Consider the following 21,960-nt stretch of genomic DNA (forward strand, 5'->3'; position numbering starts at 1 on the left):
CTGCATTAAAAAAGAGAAGGAGAAAGATGGGATGGCACTGGGTTTTCAAAACATTTGGATTTCAATATTATCTCAGCAAAGACACCATTGCTTGTTTTTATCTCACTGTAAAACGTAATGTTGGAATGCATGCATTCTGCTTCACAGCTCTATGTTTACAGCTCTATAACTCTTTTATTTGGTAATTGAGATGGGCCATAAGTCCTCATTTATAACCTCATTTCTAGACCAATCATCAGTATTCTACACCACATTGAACAAGTTGGAGAAAATGGGTTGTGAAGGTTTATTTTAATTTAACTATTTTTGTATGTATATACCCATGCACATATGGCTATGGTCAATTATTTAAGGAAAAATTACTTCTAAGAAGAAAAAAGAGTAAGTTTTGCTAGTTGAGGAATATGGGAGGAACTTTTTATATTTTGTTTGTAGATCCTCTAATCCCATAGTTGAGGTCAGTGATGACCAGAAGTACTTTCAGTAAAAAAACATTACTGTGCAAGAATAATTACTTCCTTGGAAGGCAAAAGGAAAGGCAATCTCTCTGTGGTGAGAGAATGAATTCTGGTATAAACACATTCTCAGGAACATTTGTCACTTAGTAGTTACCAGACAGTTGTTTATTTAACAGATTTAACTGTCCCTGTTGAACATAAGAAATATTCAGAGTTTATTATGATCCTACAAGACTTAAATGTCAGAAAGAAATGTTACATTATAGAAAGGTCAGTCTTGCAGTTACACAGATTCTGCTGCATCCTAAGAAATAGTATGTTCAGGAATAGTGTGTGGGGCAAGGTTTGAGGCTTAGGTTGATATTGCAACTTTCCTTCATCTTTCCCTGTAATTCTAACAGGAGGAGTCAACAAAAGCTGCTTTTTTGAATAGAGTTGTTTTTCATCTAGGTAAAAGAGTGTAGCAAGTTGTCATCCTAATTTAAATAATGACTGAAAATGAGACTTAATTTCTTTTGTTTGGCTGTTCTCAGTCCTGAATCATGGAAAGGACTTACTAATACAAAAGGGCATGCAGGCCATCCTCTAAATAGAGAAAAAAATTTGTTCTCCCACTGGAAATACAGCATCTGAAATGAATGTAAATATCCTTTAGTAGAATTAAAATCCACAAGGAGATCTTTCTCACTGAGGTAGCATATGCTTCATCATTCTAATATGGCAAAAAAGAAGATTTGAGTCACTCATTTGAATATAACAGTCCAGCTAGAATAAAATGTACAGAGTCACTGGCACTCCTAGCATCAGCGTGTTAAACGTGCTATGAAATTAGTAATCTGAGACTGTTCCATTCCAAATGTCTTGGTTTCTCAGCCAGAGTCCTCAGGGAAGCACAGGCACAGAGGGATGGAATGACTTGTTCAACGCCTTTAGCAGATTGCAAGAGAACGCAGTGTTCAGGGCTCCCAGTGCACCAGGCTGTTAACTGAACCCCTCTGGATCACCTCAATATTTGAGAAATATTTGACAGTTTTCAGGAAAAAAAAAAATGATGCTGTTTTACTCCTGTGTGCCAAGCTTTCCACTGGCTGCTAGCACATGAGTGGCACTAATGTGGTTCTGCTCTATAAGCAATAGGGGTACCCAGGACATGGGTACTCATTTCTTTCTTCAGATCAGCTTCTCAGCTCAGCTTCTCAGCCATAGTGAGCCCTTGCTGGCACTGAGTGACCTGAAACAGTCTAAAGGAAGAACAGAGACAAAAGGCAGACACACGCACACACACGCACACACACACACACACACACACACTCTATGCCACATCATTAACAGGCCATTCACCTTGGTTTTAACTTGTTTCAAGAAAGAAATAATTACAGAGGGAGTAGGTTGTGTAATCTGATAATAGTTTTCACACTTCCATTTATTAAACCTTGTATAAGGAATAGATGCAAATGGACAAAGTTTTCTAAAAAAATAATAATTCCCAGTAGGTTCGTTGTCAGGAGTAGGCTTTTTGTTCTGCAAGTAATATGATTTTGAATGTACACCTTCTCAGCCATAATTAGCTTTCCACAAATGCTTGCTGGGGAAATGAACAAAATCATGAACAGCAGTTGAAAGTGTATGATAAACAGGTAACAACACTCAGCTATCTTAGTCACTAATCAATTAGATGGAATTCTTACAGTTTAGTGGGTCTGTTTTGACCATCAAATTAATAATTTCTTGTTTCAGTAATTTACTTCATCCTCTGCATTTAAAAGAATAAACCTGATCATACAGATGCAACCAGAGATAAGTCTGGTGGTTTTGAGAGATGCTGTCAAAACCCTGTTTTGTTCTTTTGTAGCTTGTCATGTTTTGTGTGCACAAGGGCAGTGTCTGAGATCTGACAGATAATGCTAGGAAAGACTACGTGTATTTCTCATTGTTGGAGTTTCCAGGGATTATGAGCTAATGACTATGATTGGGAAACTGAACTTAGAAGACCGTGAAAAACTGTCTTACATGCTTGAGCTGTGGTTTTGATGCCTGATGAAGATGCAAGGTTCAGTGTCTGAGCTTGAAAAAAAGACAAGCTGAGATTTATGAATAAACTGACTCTTAGTTAATGGAAATTATATTAAGTAACTGTATTGGGAATAAAGTTGTGCAGCAGCACTACATGAAGATGTTCAAATATCAGACTAGTGCACAAGATAAACAGACACAGGCAGCTGTAGAAGAGAAGACATTGCTGTTTTCTTTGACTACAGTTTAAACCAAGTGGATTAGGTAGGTAATGTAGCAGGCCAAGAACAGCCTGTCTTCTTCATGAGTTTTAAACTTGATTCTCTTTTTTTTCCCCCTGCTCTCTCTGCTTCTGATTGACGCTTGCAGAGTGAAAGTAGCAGCAGTAGCAATATCTCCACCATGCTGGTGACACACGATTACACGGCAGTGAAGGAGGATGAGATAAATGTCTACCAAGGAGAGGTCGTGCAGATTCTAGCCAGCAACCAACAGAACATGTTTTTGGTGTTCAGAGCCGCCACCGATCAGTGCCCCGCAGCCGAGGGCTGGATTCCCGGCTATGTCTTGGGGCATACCAGTGCAATCATCATCGACAACCCTGATGGAACCATCAAGTGAGTGCCTGCCTGTGCGGGGAAGGGGAGCAAGGAAGAAAACTTCCTATTTAGAGAAGATTTTGAATGTTTAAGGCCAAAAGTAGATGTGATCATGGAAAAATAAATTAACAACAAGCAGAGCAAGTACTGGAGAGGTCCCTTAGCAACCATCAAAATAAAGCTACTGAAAAAGATCCCAGAAGCACATATTCTTTATTAAAGAGTTTCAATAGCCTAGTCTTCTGGGAAAAGAATGCCTTATCTAAGAGCAGAAATCATTTATTTTAACTTGTTTATTTAATAGAATGAATTGCCAGTCTAGACACCTTTGTCTAGGAAAACAAGGGATGTTTGTTCAAATAAAACAAGATTGCAGAGTTCCAAGATATCTGCTTTAAGCCACAAACCTATTGAAAATTACTGTATGCTAGGAAAAACTCTCTCATCTCTTCAATGGAAGAAATTGTATCAAAGTTCAGTTTGAATTTTGTGTAAAGCTTTTGTAAGGCTGCATTTGGTATGGGCTTCATACTGTTGCTCAGTTGGATTGACAGTTTGCATTTTCATATAGAAAGTCTACCATTTGAGCAATGATTTCAAGGAATACTGAACTTCAGACTACATTACTAGCTTGTTCACAGTTTAGTCAAGGGTGGCATCCCTTATGGAATACTTGATGTATTTTATTTTACTATACTATAATATATAGAAATAACATTTTGACATACTTTTCCAATGCCATGTGAAACTAGAGAGTATAGGACATAACAGGGAGTTGAAAAGAATTGATCAGAGTTTCATGTTCCGTGCTCAGGAAGTCAACGTCTTGGCACACAGCACTCCGATTAAGGAAGAAATCTGAGAAAAAAGATAAAGACGGCAAAAGGGAAGGCAAGCTAGAAAATGGTTATCGCAAATCCCGAGAAGGACTTGCCAACAAGGTTTCTGTAAAAGTAAGTCTTCAAAGATGTCGCTTCCAAAAGAAGTTGGGTTGGGATTTCTTTAAAAGTAGCTTCTGTCAGAACTTCACAGAAAGGAATCAAAGGCAGCAGTGGCTTTAGTGAACAGCTCCTGCCAAATCTGAAAACAGGAAATTAGAACATTCAAACCTGAAAGCATCATACAAAAAAAAAAAAAAGATACCCCAAAAAGACTAGAGTGGTGCAGAAATTGTGGTATTCAAATGTTTCTTGGATTTTGTGGGTACAGCTAACTTTGGTCCATTTCTGTGCTTGGTTTTCTACCATTCTTTAAGTTATTATAAGATTATCAGGACATTAATTCTTTATTTTCTCCTTTCCAGCTTCTCAACCCCAATTACATTTATGATGGTAAGTTGCTTTAATATTTAAAGGTTTCAGTCAATAAATTTGATTAAAACATTATTTGCTTGATTTGAATTATGTCAGGAACTGAGTACTTTCTACAAAAATATATATGGGCTCTTTTAAGATAAGGTAGAGTGAAATACATCATATTTCTTTTTTAAGATGCAAGAAACTCTTTTTTGGTCACAAGTCCAAAACAACATAAAACACAAAGACCATATGATATGTTCTGTATGGAAATGGGGCCTTGCTGAATTTGCAAAGTAAGAAGGCCAGAAGTCGGAGCTGCTTTATTTTCAATCTTGCACCCTAGGGAACATTCAGGACCTCTCCACTGCAGAGGCAGATCGGGACAAAGATGGTGGCCCACTGGGGTCCGAGCCAAACTGGGTTTTTAGTTAATAGACAGAAACAAAGTGTTTGAGTTTCACCTGTGGAAAAGGGAAAGCACTATGGTGCTTCAGTGGATGAAGTGTTTTTTGCAAACTTGGCTGGATATAAAGGTAGCCTGGCTGAGCACATCCTTAAATACTTTTCAGTGTAGACTTTCCTCCCTTACCATAACTGGGTGTTTGGTTCACCATGGTAGGCTTCAGAGCTATCTGTGGCACAGCACTAGTGTCGCGTCCAAGTTCATTAGAGAAAAATTAACTAAGCAAGGGGCCTAACCATGGGTGTGCTCCAAGGGCAGGGGATATGTGCACCTTGGGAATCTAAAGTACTGCTTCATCTAATAGAAATCAGTGCAAGGAATAGAAATTAAATGTATTTGCTTCAGTTTACCTAATGCCATTAATTCTCTTTTTCCAGTTCCCCCAGAGTTTATAATTCCATTGAGTGAGGTAACATGTGAGACAGGAGAGACCATCGTGCTTAGGTGTAAAGTCTGTGGTCGCCCCAAGGCTTCAGTTACTTGGAAAGGTCCTGATCATAATACACTGAGCAATGACGGTCATCACAGCATTTCCTACAGGTAATTTGTGCCATGTTCAACAGGAACTGCTCAAACTGGGACGTTTTTAATTTGCACCCCTGGTGTGGGACAGGGTTTGGCTTTGAGCTATGAGGATAGTGTTGCTCTCAGACAGAAATATGTCATCACTGAGATTTTCCAGACATATTGTCTAACTTCTGCATATGGCTAGGGTAATAAAATGTTATAATCAGTTGAGTTTTAAAAACAAAATAAAATTATCTGCTCTTTCTCATTAGCTATTGCAGAAACCAGTGTGGTCTGTCACACTTACCTGGTCCTTGAAACAGACCAGTGCATTGTGACGTGCCAGCACTGTGACAGACCCTGCCAGACCCTTATTTCCATAAGTGGCTTTCAGATCACGCTACTGTGTTTTGCAAAGAAGCTTCTGCTTCCTATTGATGTCACAACATCATGCCTCATTGTTGAAGCATGGCTATTAACACTTTTCTCTGGTTTTAGCTTTGCTATGATAGAACATAACAGAATAACTGGTAACTCAAACATCAGGATAAATTTTTCAGGAGAACTTGTTATTTTGGAATAGGAAGCTGCAGGTTAAAAAATAAATGCATCTTTTATATACAGAAAATGTAGTTTAATGAGTAACTTCAGTGTGAAGAAATGTCTTATTTATGAATTATACTCTTAATTCAGAATGAAAGACTCTTTTGTGACAACTTGATGGCATGTTATACTGTTCTTTACTTCCTGCTGCTCTTGCTTTTTCTTTTCATTGGGTTTTTTGTTTGGTTTTAATGGGAAGACAGAGGAAGTGTGGCAGCTTTACTGCTGCATCCAGGGCTGTTGTGAGATGTGTAAGAGTTAAATTTGCTAGGTTTAATTCACTGTTACTCATTACAGAATTATATCCAGTGAATAATCTTGGCTTTGGCTGACAGATTTTTAGAAATAATCCTAAAATGTTCTTTGAGTTGGGGAAGGGTGTCATCTTCCTGTGTTCCTAAAATGTACCTTCTTTTTTTTCCTCTGAAATTGTGTGGTGAAGACCACTGGAAATAGGTTTTGGGTCAGTCAGTAAAATTACTTGTAGCAGCTGAGATGAATCCAAAGGAAAGTCTGATAAAAGATCTTGAAAATATGCATTATTGTGAAAAAACAACACAATGTTAGTATTGGTTTGAGCCTAGAGGTGAAAAGTGTAGGGAGGACTTGCCAAGTATTCACATTTTTAAGAGACTTGCAAATTAAATTATCTATTGTTCATGTCCATGGCAGCTAGTCAAAAGGCTACTAGAAATTTATTGCACAGAGGAAAATTTAAGCAGACGTTTAAAGACAAAGCATCAAACAAAAAGTTGACCAGTGAGAAAGATTAAGAAGAGCCTGCAGAGTCTTTCTGCTCTGGTATTACCTAGCTTAATGCTGTTGCTGCCCTGGAGCAGAGAGTAAACTTAAGTCCTTTCTAGTTTCCTTGCATCCTCATTCTCCCAGATTCTGAGATCTCCAGAGCTGTGGTTAAGTGTGCCTTTTATGTTGAAGGGCAAGCCCTCTCTTACAAGGGGTGAATGCTTTGAAACCACAAATGACTGATCAGCTGACACCCCCTGGGATTCACGTATGGAAACAAAGCTTTCAGAAAGAACGAGGATGGATATTTGTTTTGATATGGCTTCTGAAAACTTGAAGTAGGTAAAGGAAGCAGGAAGAAACAGGGGAAGCACTTGATTTTTCCAAGAGTAGAGCCTGAGACATGGTGAGACAGTGTGTCAGTCAGGATGTTTTTCTAGTGATCTGTAGGACTTTCCAAGATACTGGATGAACATAAAGTGCTCAGGTTCTGCTGGACGCTTCTGATATGGCAGGGCAGGGTTAGTAATGTTCATCCAGACAGAGATAAGAGCTGGAGAATAAGAACTATTAAGCATATCAACCTAACTGTCTGATTTTCACAGCTTAAGGTCTGTGCAGTTGCTGTAAAGTTAACAGCTGCCGTTGTGTTTGCAGTGACCTGGGAGAGGCGTCGCTGAAAATCGTTGGCGTCACTGCGGAAGACGATGGTATCTACACGTGCATAGCTGCAAACGACATGGGTTCGGTTTCATCCTCCGCCAGTCTACGAGTTTTAGGTAGGCCTGGCTCTGTCTTCTTCTAAAGCCTGGCTACAGCTGAAGTGCCTGGCACCCATAGAACAGTAAAAAGAAAAAAAGCTCAGCTCCTGGGCACCCCTTTGTTAAAGGAGTATTGATAAGGAGCCTTTTTACCTGTCATATGGTGCCTGTTTCAGCAGGAATAGGTGCAGTTTTAGGATGTAACAGATGAGAGGTTCATGCACACATTCCACAGTACTGTAAACATGCATTCACTTCGCCCATACTAGTTCAAACACACTGATAAAGTCATATTTTATCATCAGCATTCATAGTTTAGTCTCAGTGAATGCTACCATGCTAACATAATTTCTTAAGTGTACAGATAAGAAAAAAGTAGCATTACTTTGTAATTTATTTTTTTTCTCCTTTGCTTGAACTGTAAAGCCACAATTTTTAGGAGAACATACAACTAGTTCTTGTCATTGCATCACTGATCTACAGTTGAACTATTTCAGTACCTGAAGCAAGGCAACTTGAATGATTGTGAGGAATAAAAAGGAAATGTGCAAAGATAAAAAAATGCCTGTGTTTTGAGGACAGACAGCAAAGGGCAAAAAAGATTTTTACTTGATGTGTTTGATGGCATAGGGATAAAGTTTGGGGTGTGTTCATACATTCATTTATTCTTGTCCTAAGTGTTCATAATTCTCCATTTTAGAAACAGGGAAAATATAGACAGCAGGATCACAAATTTTCTTATAAGGCAGCTCATAACAATTGATGCCTTTTGGGTCCTTTAGGCTATTATGAGGCCCATTTATTTTTCCACTGGTGAGAATTAATTAATAGATTTTAGCACAATGGCTCAGTCTCAAACTGACTCACATAAAAAGTCCCAGGACATGAAGTGTCTCAGCTGATACAGGGACTTGTCCCAAACCTATTCAAAATATAGTCTTTCTTCCCTTTTTTTCAAAGACCTTTGCTGCTTTCCTGGAATTTTAAACCCTTCCAAATCTCATCTGAAAGTTTTGGGTGTTTATATTCAGTGGTGCCACTTTGTGCTCCACCTGTTGGTAGCCACAGTAAGTGCCTTACTGACAACATACTGAGGTGATGATTATTTCGGGCACTCTCTGCTCACTGACCCAAGACAGACAGTAGCTAAGCCCTTGGATCAGTGTGTTGCGATATATAAAAGAAGCTGGAAGGGAAGTTTTGGTCTCTATACTGGTGTTTCCTGAAAAATAAGAGTTGCTCTCTAAGGTAGCTGCTACACAGCCTGGCCACTTCTTTTTCCAGTGGCAGGTGTAATTTGGATTATAAGGTATAATGTAAGATATCTTTTCACTGTTTCCCTCAGCTTGCTAAGGTAACTCATTCCTGTACAGACAGTTCCCACTGTAACCTGAATTGTTTCCACTATAGAATTGGTTCTACTGCATTGGCTGGGCTGCCCTGGTGTGTAATCCAGTTTGTCCTGCTGCCACCCTGTGTGTCATATAGGGATTAATATGATGGGGTGATTCCCCTCATAGCCAAGGGATCTGAGTGTATTAAATATGGGACATACTGCCCTTCTCTTTTTTGTTTGTTTATTTAGGTCCTGGAAGTGATGGGATCATGGTAATCTGGAAAGACAACTTTGATTCCCACTATAGTGAAGTGGCTGAGCTTGGCAGGTGCGTTCTTTATGCTGATCTTCAGAGCTATCTGTGTCAAAATACTGACTTCTCTTTCAAAAATTAAATTCTCCTTGATAAATACTTAATGTGTGAGCCTAAAAGGCCAGAATTTTGTTGGATTTAATAGAAGTGAGGAAGCAAAACTTTACCAGCACTAGATGGCACTACAGAAACAGAATGCAATTAGGCTGAAGTGGTATTGTAGATGAAGGGATTCATTTTTTTTAAGCATCCCTTACAGTGACTGACACTGCTTTGGTAGTGAAGTTCTCCTCAACCTACTTATTTGGGGAATGCAAACTACAGACAGAAGGAGAAAATGGGCGAAATAACTCACGTAGAATATACAGTTTGCCAACTTAATGATGACCTTGAAAGCTGGTTATTACTCTGACAGGTTGTCTGCAAGTGTGATATAACAATCTCTGTCAAGCTTCTGCAGACACAATTTGTATTAGATGCACTGAAAATTCTCATGCCCAGCACCTTCTCTGTAAGGGTAACTTATTAGAGACTAAAATTAGATCTCTTGGAGTGTATCATTCAAGTGAAAGTATGTCCTTATTGCATCTCTTGGTTTACCTTTCCTTTCATTGTTGTGTTCCAGGGGCAGATTTTCTGTCGTTAAGAAGTGTGACCAGAAGGGAACCAAGCGAGCAGTAGCCACTAAGTTTGTGAATAAGAAGTTGATGAAGCGAGACCAGGTTACCCATGAACTTGGAGTCATGCAGAATCTCCAGCATCCCCAGCTCATTGGCCTTCTCGATACCTTTGAGACCTCCACCAGCTACATACTAGTGTTAGAAATGTGTGTGGACTCTAAATTATCTGTAAAATGCAATTTTACAGCTGACTTTCTGGGGCATTTATGGTGGTTCATGAATAAGGAGCTCTAAAATTTGATAGCAGTTTGAAAGTACCTAAGTGAAATACTGCACTTGTCTAATGCTGTTACTAAAATGTTGAATTTAATACTCAGAAGGGAGCAAATAGAGATATTAAATTTACATATGGATGATTATCTTAGTGTGAATGTTCAACAGTATTTTTGTATCAAATGGCCACAAAAGTGAATTAGGAATGTTGTGATCTGGTAGCTAGATGTGATATCTCCTCTCCATACCCCAGTCCTCTGTGTTGTAAGCTCTGCAGGCTGCAGTTACTGTTGTAGTCTGTAGCCTCTTGAGGTTGTTTCAGTTCTGATGCATGGATTAATCCAAAATACAACCCTTGTACTTCTAACAGGGCTGACCAGGGTCGCCTTCTGGACTATGTCGTGCGATGGGGAAACCTCACAGAAGGGAAGATCAGACTCTACCTGGGAGAGATTCTGGAAGCTGTGCAGTATCTTCATAACTGCAGAATAGTACATTTGGACCTAAAGGTGAAGTGTTAATGGGATTCTGGGCAGTGTGCATCCTTCCAGGCATAAAAATCTCCCTCTTCTAGAAAACTTGCAGCTGGGGACAGAGAACTCTGAAATGCTTTGAGATTCATAAAGGACTCCCCAGTGGCTTGGGGCTCTATTTCTAAATGCTTTAGGTCACTCAGGCAGCAAAGCAGAAACTTTAATTCGCTATTCTTTCTCCTTACAGCTTGCTTGCCCTGTGTGGCTCTTTGTGCTGGAAACTCTTGCTAACAGGAAGTTTCGCTTGATTATTTATTTATTTAATTTCTGATAAACTTGCACCAGAAGTCAATTTCTTTCTCAAGAAGCATAGAGTTTATTGTGAAAGGGACTGCATTTCCTCTTTTGCTGCAAAAATGTTTCTCATCTTTGCACTTTGAGGGCTGTATTACCTAAATGAATGGTGCTTCTTTGGGCCTTTGTTCTTCCCTTTGTGTGTTACTTGAGCCACAAGGGTTTGATGCATTCAAGTTAAAAAATCTATGTGAGAAGGTCTCAGTGTAAATATTAATTAAAAACTTTCTCCTTACACTTCTTTTTTCACCTGTATAGGAATAATAATTTTAGCATTGACAAGTCACCTTTGTAGGCAGGGTCTCTTTAGCCAGATGGGGTCATGGTGAGAAAAAGCAAAAAGCCTGAGTCTCTTCCCTCCATGTACTTCTGTTTCCCAAGCAGAACCAGTTTGGGTCTTCATACCATTAAATTTTTTCTAGTGTGCTGTAGAGTTCACCAGTACTTTTTCTGGTCTCACATGCAGATGAACTAATTAAAAACTAGTTGTATGTAAGTTGCTCTTACTTTGCAGAGATTACAGCTACAGCAGCAGTTGCTTTATAAATAAAACTGTAGAAATGAGTCCACTTTCAGCTCACCAATAACGGGGCAGTTCTCTCAAAGTCATATACATCCAACAGGATCTTCTGCTGCCATAGTCTCCTAACAGGGTTTGTCTTCCATCTGTACAGCTGCATTACATGAAAGAGTTGCCAAATAAAACTGGATTCTGTTGAAAGCATCATGCAAATATTTACAGTCTTCCAGTCTTTAAATGCAAGGGTTTTGTTGTCTCTGTTGTAAAACAAATGGAGCAGTTGCTTTATTCACCCTCTATTCATAATTGTTGTTCCCTACGGTTGAGTTTTGAAACACAGTTCCTGTGAAGCTTTGCAAAGCTGCTGTCGTGAGCAACTGAAGAATTAACTGGCAGAGCTATATTTCCTGCAAAAAATACAGTGCCAGCAGCTACAACAGCTAAAGCACATTGATTGCATGTTGCAATAGGCAAGAACCCACCTGCTGGTTGGTCTGGGGAAGCCTTGCTAAGACTGCCTCAGAGCTTTGCAGAGCTGGCCTTCTGCAATTATCCTATTAGAGTACAGCTATTTATGTTCTAGGGCTGACCACACTTGCGGGGAAGCAGTTAAGTTGGAGCATTAAATGTGTGTTAGACTGACTTGAAAAAAGACATTTTAACTTTTGCTTTTATGTTTTCTAGCCTGAAAATATTTTGGTGGACCAGAGTTCCACTAAGCCAACAATAAAACTGGCTGACTTTGGAGATGCGGTCCAGCTCAATACCACGTATTATATCCACCAGTTACTTGGAAACCCAGAGTTTGCAGCTCCTGAAATTATTCTTGGAAATCCTGTTTCACTCACTTCAGATGTTTGGAGCATTGGAGTGCTCACTTATGTCCTTCTTAGTGGCGTCTCTCCTTTCCTGGATGAAAGCGTAGAGGAAACTTGCCTGAATATTTGCCGCTTAGACTTTAGTTTCCCAGATGACTACTTCAAAGGAGTTAGCCAGAAGGCCAAAGATTTTGTATGCTTCCTACTTCAGGATGACCCAGCTAAGCGTCCCTCGGCTGCACTGGCCCTCCAGGAGCAATGGCTGCAGCTGGGGAACGGCAAAAGTGCTGACAGCATTGATATATCCAGACTGACTTCATTCATCGAGCGGCGAAAACACCAGAATGATGTTCGACCCATCCGTAGCATTAAAAACTTCTTACAGAGCAGGCTCTTGCCAAGAGTTTGACCTTGCTTGAAGTTCTCTCTCATTCTCTTTCACCTGCCAATCAATCAGACTGGAGATGGACTCCTCCTGCCAATCAATCAGACTGGAGATAGACTCCTCCTGCCAATCAGCTGTTGACTTGAATTTTGAGGAAAGCAAACCCCAAGCCAACCAGCTGCTAGTGAATGTTCGTGTGCAAATGCATTCCACAGGGACCCGCGCGGGGCGGCGCGGGGGACCGGAGATGCAGACTTCACGGGGGTGGAGGACAATAGCACTGTACTCTGCAAAAAGCAGTCACAAGCGATACAGCAACAGTATTTTATTCAGGTTTCTGCAAAAAAAAATAGTTTTTTTAATAAACAAGAGTTGAATTTTGCAAGTGAACTTAGCTACCGTTTTCAAGATTTATTCAAGGGAGAAATGCCTATGTTTAAAGCACTGGTGTTAAACAAAAATCAGATCATGCCTGGAGAAGACTCACCAAAATGGCTGCCCATTGGTACGGCCTCCATTTATAACATCTGGTTTTCACTTGGTCCTAGAGCTTTCCAGTTGCCTCGCCTGTATGTATCTCACGTAGCAGTGCACTGAGATCAGACTCTGCTTTTAAGTGCATCCAACCTCAAAAGATTTTGCATACAAATAGAATGAATTGTTTTGCTCTGATAAAATGTAGGCCTTACTTGTATATAGACTGTTACCTGCCTTCAGTCTGTAATTTTTTTCCCCCTCCTCTCATCCTTTTTTCCCCCTTCCTTCCTAAATGGTGGTATACCACTGTGCGGGTCTTCAGTTTGGGTCAGTAGTCACTGTCCCCTCAGAAAAGAACTTTGGGTTGGTGCCCAGCTTGCTGACCCAATTGTCAAGCAGTATACAGCAGGATGAAATACTGTAAATGCACTCATTTGGGATTTTGTTTTCTTTCATATCATGTGCAATGTTGTGGCTTTAACATTTTATGCAACTATTTATGAGGACCTCTGTTGTAACTGTAATAAATATATAGAAAAAGCACATACTTAGTACGGCGAGCTTTATGGTTTTGTTTGTGTGATTGGGGGTTCTGGGTGGGCATGGGCGGGTGTGTTGTACCACACTGTCATTATTAGTTTAAGATGAGGATTAGCATGGAATTTAGTCAGGACTAGTCAGTTTTAAGGATTGTTAAAAAGAAAAAAAAATTGAGAGAGAGAGATCAGTATCCCAAATGTCAAACTGGTTAAGAAGTAGAGTGACACTTTTTAAAATTATTACTATATTTAAAATGCCAAAGTCTGACTTTCCCCAAATCAGTCTCAACACTTAACTAGTTTTTAGAATTTTCAAATCTGTTTTTTTTACTTTTTTCTGTGAAATGAACAAATTAATCTTGTGATCTTTGGTGAAGAATACATTCGGCAAGTAGCAGTCAGATGAGGAGAACTGGACATGTAATGTAATTGTCTTAGTAACTGTTTCTAAGGTTGAAGTAATATTAGTGTGAGATATTTAAAAAGACAGAGATGGTTTTCTGTGCATCACTGAGTTCATGTGGGTGTGTTGTCATCTATGTTTGTGTGAAATGCTATGTTTAAGGAAACCAAGCCGACATCCCACAAGAGTTAGATATATGGGTGTTAAGCCATAACCTAGCTTGGGTTAGTTTTGAGGTTTTGAGCTTTGTGGCTTCCACTGTATCCTATTTATTCTTTTTTTTTTTCTTTTTTTTTCCTTTTTTTTTTTTTCTTTTTTGGGTTTGTTTGTAAAGTTGTACAGAAACTTTTTAAAAGAAAACAACTGACTTCGAAACTGGATGTGTATTCGTACCAACCTCATACCATTGTGTTTGTGTATTATTTTCCTTTATTGTTTTAGTTAAATTTTTTGCTTTATTTTGCATGTATATTTCTTTGTACAGTGATGTTACATGTTTACACAGTATGACATGATGTAAATATTTTATTTTGCCATCAGTTATTTTGAAAAAAATTAAACATATTTGACATAATTGTCTGATCTCTTGCTTTAAGAAGTTTCACAGTTTAGGTTTGGCTATATTTTAATTTGGCTCTGTATTTTAAAAAAAAGTATGTTACTTTATTGCCATAAAAATCATTTTAAATTGCAATGATGTATCTTTCCTTCATGCCTTACAAAATAATATTTGCCTTTGCTTTAAGTGTTGAGTGCTTTGTAGTGTCATGAATGCTTTTATATAAAACATGCATAACTCCCTAACTGTGGAAATGTATTCTGGTCTTTATTAGCTAGTAAATTTTGACCAGTAGGGTTTTCTACCAGATGTTCCCAGTTAAAGACCACAGGATTGTATTTCAGTATTTCAGAAGAACAGATTTCCCACAACTTCTAGGCATTCTGGATTCATTATGAAGAAATGTTACTTTCAAGCATTAAGATTTGGGATTTGCAACTAAACTCATAAAGCAGAAAAGTTTCTTATTGTGTATATTTATCTTCCTCCCTTTTCTGCTATCAGTAACCATTTACAATTCAAAATTAAGTGAAAGGTCAGGGAAGAATACAAAGATTTTATGTTTATTGCTGCATTGTATATACAGAATTATTTTTTCCCTGCTCTTTTCTGCTATTCCCTGTCAGGTGATAAAACAGTCCCCTTATTCCTTACTGGGAGAGACAACTGAGAGACATTTCATGTATATAAAGACAGGATATTCAGGAAGGACCTGTTCACAAGGATGAGCCACTGGAAGCTTTTTCCATGACAGGGAAGTAGATAGCTTTGTGGAATGCTTCTTGCCTGAAGCTGTACTAAGTTAGGGATAAGTTACCCAGGTGCTTTACAGACAAGCAATGCACTTGTAGGTGCTTCAAGTAGCAGAGATGGATTCTTTGGCTCACATGTAAACAGCAGCGTGTTCTTTCTGGTCTTCTCCGTGAGCCCCTTACTTGGGACAGCCAACATGTTACAACAGAGTGGAGTTTTGCACAAAACCTTGCAGATTGGTGCACGAGCTTCCAGCTGCACAAAGCTTGAATGATGATCTTGAGCTTCAGATCTTCTACTTGTTAATCAATTGAAATGCTTTGAAGAGATAATACAAGGTCCTTCTGTTTTGCCAGATTGTGTAGTTGAGGCTGCAAATGCCACGTAGACTTGTTTGGGCACAGTTGTTGTTGACTGTCCTGCACATCACAAAGCAGCACTGCAGGCTGAGAGAAAGTGGAGACCAAAAACATGGGTGAGAGCAGCTGGTGTGAGGCCCTGATGTGGGAATATTGTAGAGCACAGAGAATGGCAGTCAATGTCCCAGCTGAAAGGGGGGGAAATAGCCAGGGAGATTCAAGAGAAGACTCTTCAGAGGTTTTTTTTGATAACATACCCCAATCACTTCTTACTGACAGTTTAGGAAGAGGTTTCCAGACTTTAAAGTGCATGAGATAGTACTTTTAAAGTTGAGTTTGGGAGCCCCATTCTTCTTGCATGTATAATGAATACTGATAAACTTGAAGGCCACTGTGCAACTGCTAAGCATAAAGCCTGACTAGATATTTCCATGATCAGAGAAGCAACCTACATTGTCTTCCTAACGGGCAGAGGCCTATCACATACCTGCCTATGCTCCTGTTGACTGTAAGTCATTCTCAGATGGGACTATTTATGTGTTGATGAAGAAAAGAAAATAGAATTGATTTCTTCTTACTCCAAATCCAAGAGTATGGTCAGGCCAGGGTGCAACAGTGATCCTCCAGAATGACACAGCAAAAACATCTGGCTTCTTGAAAATATTTCGGTAACCATGCAAACCTGACTGGTAGTAGAAGGTGCCTGAAGACATAATGGGATGTTCTTTGCATGCAGCACACTGCATGACATTGCAAGGAAGCTTTGAAACCCCACTACAGAGGGTGTCAGTGTAGGACTCCATTTCAAAGGGAGCTGGTGAGTAAGAAGTGAATGTTGCCAAGGATGCCTGACTTGAAGTTAAGCTCCATGGTTCTGAAAGATATTAAGAGAAATGAAGACAGGAATATACTCAACTGCCAGCTGTGGGTAGTGAAATCTCAGAGTAGTCGGTATTTGGCGAAGTATTTGTTCCAGCAATCTTTGCTGCTACAGCAGTGTATCCATGTGCTGGGGATTAGTGCAGGGAGTGTTACCATGTCAGCTCCAGTCCAGAAAATGAGTTAAACTTTATATACCTTTTCCATGTATGAGATGACTCAGTGTGGAGGTGTTACTAATGTCTCTGCTATAGGCATTCAGGTGCATGTGGAGGTAGGAAGAACCAAAGAAGACCAAGCTTCTGTATTTCTTTAGATGAGCTCCAGGTATTGCAGTGCTTTTGTCAGAACCACTGCTTTATCCCTCAGGCAAACAACTTCTGAATTTCTTCCTTTCCTAAAATTAAATCTTGATGAAGGTTATATTGGAGAGTAACAGACAGGTTTTCCATCTGTAGAATTTCTGCTTCCAGTATTTTTTGCACGTTCATGTCACCTCATGCTGGCAAAAGACAAAAGGCTCTTTCAGTGTGCATTATAATGCAGGAGCATGATGATCTCTGTGTTCTCTCTCCTTCCTGGTAAGTAGATACCCAACACCCTGCTTCACATGCCTGGTGGTCTCCCAGGTAACTGCACTCAGTGGTCCTCAGTGCCACACCGTAACTGTGAGCATCAGCACAGGAATAGCATCTCCCATTTCACTGACCTGCCACAGGGACTAGGAGCCTGAAGTGCAGGAGCAGGAGAATACACTTCTCTCATTATGTTGTCTTCAAAAGAGGAACGCTTCTCATCTCCTCTAAGTCACTGCTCTTAGCCCTATCCAGAAGTCTGGGGGAATGGGTCTGGAGGGGCAGTTTGGGATATTGAGTAGAGCAGTCTGCTCTCCCCCTAGGTAATGTCAGGAGAGCCAGCACCAGGCCTGCTGATCATAAACTCCCACCAGCCAGTCTGTGCCTTCCCATAAAAGACAAAGCCATTATCAACCAACCCTAGTATGAGAGGAGAGCACAAGCTTCCAGTTTTCTTCACTGGTTGTAAGTTAAAATGATGAAACAGGCTAGAGATACATTTGAGGTTTAATACAGAGATTCTTTGAGCTCTGTACTGGAAAGATCCTTTCATTGTCTAATTGTCGTGAGCAGTAATCTGAATGCTCCTTTTAAACTGAATTTTAATCTTAATATATGCATTTTCTTGATGGCTGGAGGGACTTTTTGTCTTTGTTGCTCAAGGAAATGTGAAGATGAGGTACTTGAGACTGCATCAGCTGCTGCTGAAGCTTCAGTTTCCATCATTATGGCTATGGTAATACATTGGTTCTCAAGGTTCACATTTTCTGAAGGAAAATATCTTCTATCCAAAGAGGACACATAGCTATAGAAAGGATGAAATCCTAACACCAGGACAACACTTCAATCTCTGCAGGCTGAATTTACAGCTCCCAAAAAACATTCTGTCCATTACCACCCCAGTGTATTCTCTCTGTCATACTCAATGGTCTTCCTACAAAATTAGGACTTTGTATTTCATGGGAGAAAAGTCCATTGAGATATACTTTAAACATAATTGTTGGTTTAGAATAGTAGTAAACCAGTGGTAGCCACAACTTTGTGTAGCGACAGGTTATGAAGTTGAGCTGAAGTTGTGCCAAGAACCCACTGCCATCTTCCTTTGATGTCTCTGAAGCTTTTAATGGACAGTTCATCCCCCCAACTTTTGTCTCCTACCTTTGCTTTTATGTCTGCTACTTTTCATTTGGTCATCTGTTTACCAAGCTGAAGAGTACCAGTCTGTTTATTCCTCATGGGGAAGCTGTTTTTCATCTTAATTGCCCTTTTCTGAACCTTTTTTGGTTCCAAGCTGTATATTTTCTATGATGGGAGGAGGCAAACCTTGTACAGTATTTATGATACAGGTGCATCTTAACTCACACAGCTGGAAAAAAAGCATTTTGTTCTCTATTCCTTTTCTAAAAATTCCAAGTGTTTGACTTCTTTTGAGCTGATACTTTGTAGATTAATAAATCCTGAGATCATGTTGCCAAGTTGAGCTTCAATGGTTCATTTAGAGTCCATGACCATATGTGTAAATCTTGAATTACCCCTTCAGCACATCCCCCATGAACAGTAATTTTCTTTACTGAGCCACTTTATTTTAGACAAAGCTGAGGTATTACAATTGCCTTGGGGAGCAGTTGTTCTGATGGAACTGAGTATAGAAATCTCTTATATTAAATAAATAGAAGCTGACTACTGCCAGCTTTCTTTTTACTACTTGGATAGCCAGCCTAGCTCCTCTGACTTTTTTCCAAGTGCTCCTTTTGCAGAACTTTTCTTGCCAGCTCCTGGAGCCATTTTTTCTTGTCCTGAGAGAGGGAAATGTAACCTGCCTTGGACTTGATTAGTCTGAAACTCTGCCCCTTTCCCATTGAAAGTCAAACACTGATTTTAGTGAACTAGCACCTCAGTTCAACAAACGAATTCATTTGGGTCTCAAGCAGGATCCTTGTTTCTCCAGTGAACTCGCACATCAGGAATATCTACAAATATTACTTGCAGAAATTTCACATTAAGTTTCCTGAAGACTCCACTGGCAGTAGTCTGCACCAGGAATTCACTTGGCACATCCTGGTCTCAGTCTCTGTGAGGGCTTGCAGTCCCAAGGGTTATTCCCAAGGCTGAGGAAGAGCTGGCAGCAGCTGAAAGCTTGCCTTGTTGTACCATTGGGAATCTGTCTAATCACTTTTGGTCAATTTACATCATGCATCCTGTCTGTTTTCACAAGTCCTGCCTGTGTGTCACTGAAGACCCTGGGATCCCTTGAGATGGATGGTTCTTCAAGCTCCCAGACTTTCCCTTCAGTGATGCCAAGATCCACAGAGTATTTGCAGAATGATGTCATTTAATTTGCCATCTCTCAAGACTGATGGTGAAAGAGTGCTTCCTTCTTTGGTGATGGAGTGTTCTCCTGGGCCTTGCAGGGTTCTGGGCTCTTTGCTTGCCAGGAAAACTCAAATCTGGGAATCTGTGCTAGTCCCAGTTAGTGCAGTTAATGCAGCCATTGGTGTGTTCTGATTTTGTGGATATTGTTGGGATTTTTACATGCTAGTGGACAGCCCTGGCTGATTCACACATGGGAAAAGAATGTCATGATATATCAAGAAACATTAAGGGGAGCTTTTAGGATGGGGCATCCTGAAAGTAACTTGATCACCACCAAAAAGTGCCAAAATGTCAAAATTTCTCATTGGGTATGGAGTTTCATGGAGGTCTAAACTCATTTCTCCCAAGGATCCTTCACAAGGGAAGGCAGGGTGTAAATCTGGTGGTGATTGCTGTCTTTACCCTGGTTGCTGTTTGTGAGTTACAGCTCAGAATTGTACATTGCTTTTCAGACCTGTTTGCAAAGAACACGAAGCTTGTTACTGCACTTCATCCCTCAGCTCAGGTGGGTAATTGTTCTCCAGTCTTAAGTGAGTCTAGTTGTTATTTGTCTTTTAAGTGCTGATTTTTTTAAAGGGACCTGATTTTCCACTTAATATCCAGCCATCCATTTCCTTTTCAAGACATCTACCTGTTTAATAGTCTATTGTTTTTTAAAATGTAAATATGATATTCTCTATTTAATGAAGTCTGGGTATAGTATAAGTAATTTGATATGTGATACAGTACAAGGTTGCAATGTAGGGCTCGGCATCTCTACTGGGGAAGTCATCTGCTTGTGGTAAGAGGCTCTGTTTTCTCTCATCCCAGTCTCTGGGGAATTTTTAAGTATGAAAATCCTAGCTGAATTCCTATTACACTGATAGTCAGGATATGGATGAGGCCATCATGTGTAACAGCTTTTTTCTTTTTTCTTCCAGGGGCATGAGAGAGATTCCAGTCTATTAAGTGTTTCTTCTAATGTTTTCTTCAATTAATTTATTGCGGGGGGCGGGGGGGGGGGGGTGGTTAAGAGCTTATGTTGGGACAGAAGTGTGTATTCTGTCTGCCAAGACTCACGAAATTACTGTAATCTAGCACATTTCTGTGTCCAAGGGCTTCCTTCATAGCTCACACAAAATGTTATTATGCTGAAAATCAAAGCTTTCGGGACAGTCTTAATATGTGGTGATTGCCAAAACTAAATGATCTGATAGTGTGACCCTGGGGAAGTAGTCCCACTGGTTATCTGGCAGTTCCATGGCTTGCAGCAAGATTGTCAAGGTAAATCCACAACCTTTGCTGAGAGCATTCTTTGCTGCAGCTCAGGCAACAGCAGTGAAACATGTCCTTGTGTTCATGATTTGCAAAGTCACCTTTGGGAAGCTGCATTTGCACAAAGGCACTGCTGTGTTCCTTGGTTCCCCTGTCTGATGGGTCTGTTGCTGCTCAGTAGAAGTCTAAGATACACTCTCAGTTACTCTGTGCATGTGTGTGGTGCTGCCTGGATTCATCATGCAGTGTGGGGCAGGTATGGGAGCCCCCACAGGAGAAAAGAAAACTGGTCATTCAGTCACAGGCTTTGAGATGTGTTCGCCATCTGTGGCTGTTTCTCCAGCTATCCTCCTTCTGACAAATCATCATATGTGAGATAAGAAAGGATATAATGGCCACAGTGCCAAAATACTTTGGCACACGTAGATAATGATGTGCTATAAGAAAGGGTGGCAGCTGCAGTGGAGTGCATGCATGCTGCAAAGACTTTAAAAAGATATATACATGTGGAAAAATGTATGGATTTCTTCCAGATATGTTGACTGCACATATAGTTCTTGGTGGTTCTTTTTTCTGAATTTCAGGGGTTGAAAACTAATGTCATGCATAAGATTTTTCCTTCCTTTGCTTGCTCTATAAGTAGATATATAGCAGTGATGAAGAGAGGCATAGGTGGTTATTTATAGGCACAAAGAACTCCTCATTTCTTAGGATCTGCCTCAGAGTTGAATTATGTGGTGTTTCATGGGAAAGAAATTAAAAGCTTTTCCACAATCTGAGTTAGTCGTGATAACAGCAAAACTTGGGAACAGCATGAGCTTCTTCTGCATAATCTCTTGGAGAAGCCAAGGGTGCTACCTCAAATTCACAACATTTGGCAATTCAGAAAGAGCCCAAGAAGGCCAAGACAGATGGAGACTGGGGAGAAAGAAGTGAAAGACAGCAGGCAAACACAGAAAGGAGGTGAGTGCACGTGTCTTTCCAGGGTGACACTAGGAGTAGGAATAGGCATGGACAACACTGGACATTAACTGTGCATCTAATCCCTGCCACTGCCTCGGAATCTGGCCAAGGGAAGAATGGTGCACCTACAGAAATCATGGCACGGTTGCCTGCACATTGTCGGCTTTTTGATATGGAACTTTGCAGTAAATATCTAATTTACTTATTGTCTTTTTCTCTCCACTGACACGGTGCTGTTTGCTACCTCTTTGTACTGGCTGTAAGTTATCTGTCACTAGGTCACCACTG

General features: G+C 40.0%; 1 protein-coding gene across 2 annotated transcripts in view; it reads left to right on the top strand.

Moving 5' to 3' along the window:
- TRIO (trio Rho guanine nucleotide exchange factor) overlaps positions 1 to 14,664 on the top strand; it is a 244,694-nt gene extending 230,030 nt beyond the window's left edge. The window contains exons 49-57 of one of the 2 annotated variants that reach the window (XM_084227033.1): positions 2,841 to 3,088; positions 3,885 to 4,023; positions 4,374 to 4,401; positions 5,209 to 5,371; positions 7,343 to 7,464; positions 9,032 to 9,110; positions 9,721 to 9,921; positions 10,359 to 10,497; positions 12,020 to 14,664. In XM_084227033.1, the coding sequence (XP_084083159.1) occupies positions 2,841 to 3,088; positions 3,885 to 4,023; positions 4,374 to 4,401; positions 5,209 to 5,371; positions 7,343 to 7,464; positions 9,032 to 9,110; positions 9,721 to 9,921; positions 10,359 to 10,497; positions 12,020 to 12,562 (1,662 nt within the window). In that variant the 3' untranslated portion in view covers positions 12,563 to 14,664. Of the gene's footprint in view, positions 1 to 2,840; positions 3,089 to 3,884; positions 4,024 to 4,373; positions 4,402 to 5,208; positions 5,372 to 7,342; positions 7,465 to 9,031; positions 9,111 to 9,720; positions 9,922 to 10,358; positions 10,498 to 12,019 lie in introns of those variants that run through there. The other variant, XM_084227034.1, reaches the window with a different exon arrangement.
- Positions 14,665 to 21,960: the final 7,296 nt, after the last annotated feature.

This window comes from Fringilla coelebs, assembly GCF_963513975.1.
Source record: "Fringilla coelebs genome assembly, chromosome: 1".
NCBI lineage: Eukaryota > Metazoa > Chordata > Aves > Passeriformes > Fringillidae > Fringilla > Fringilla coelebs.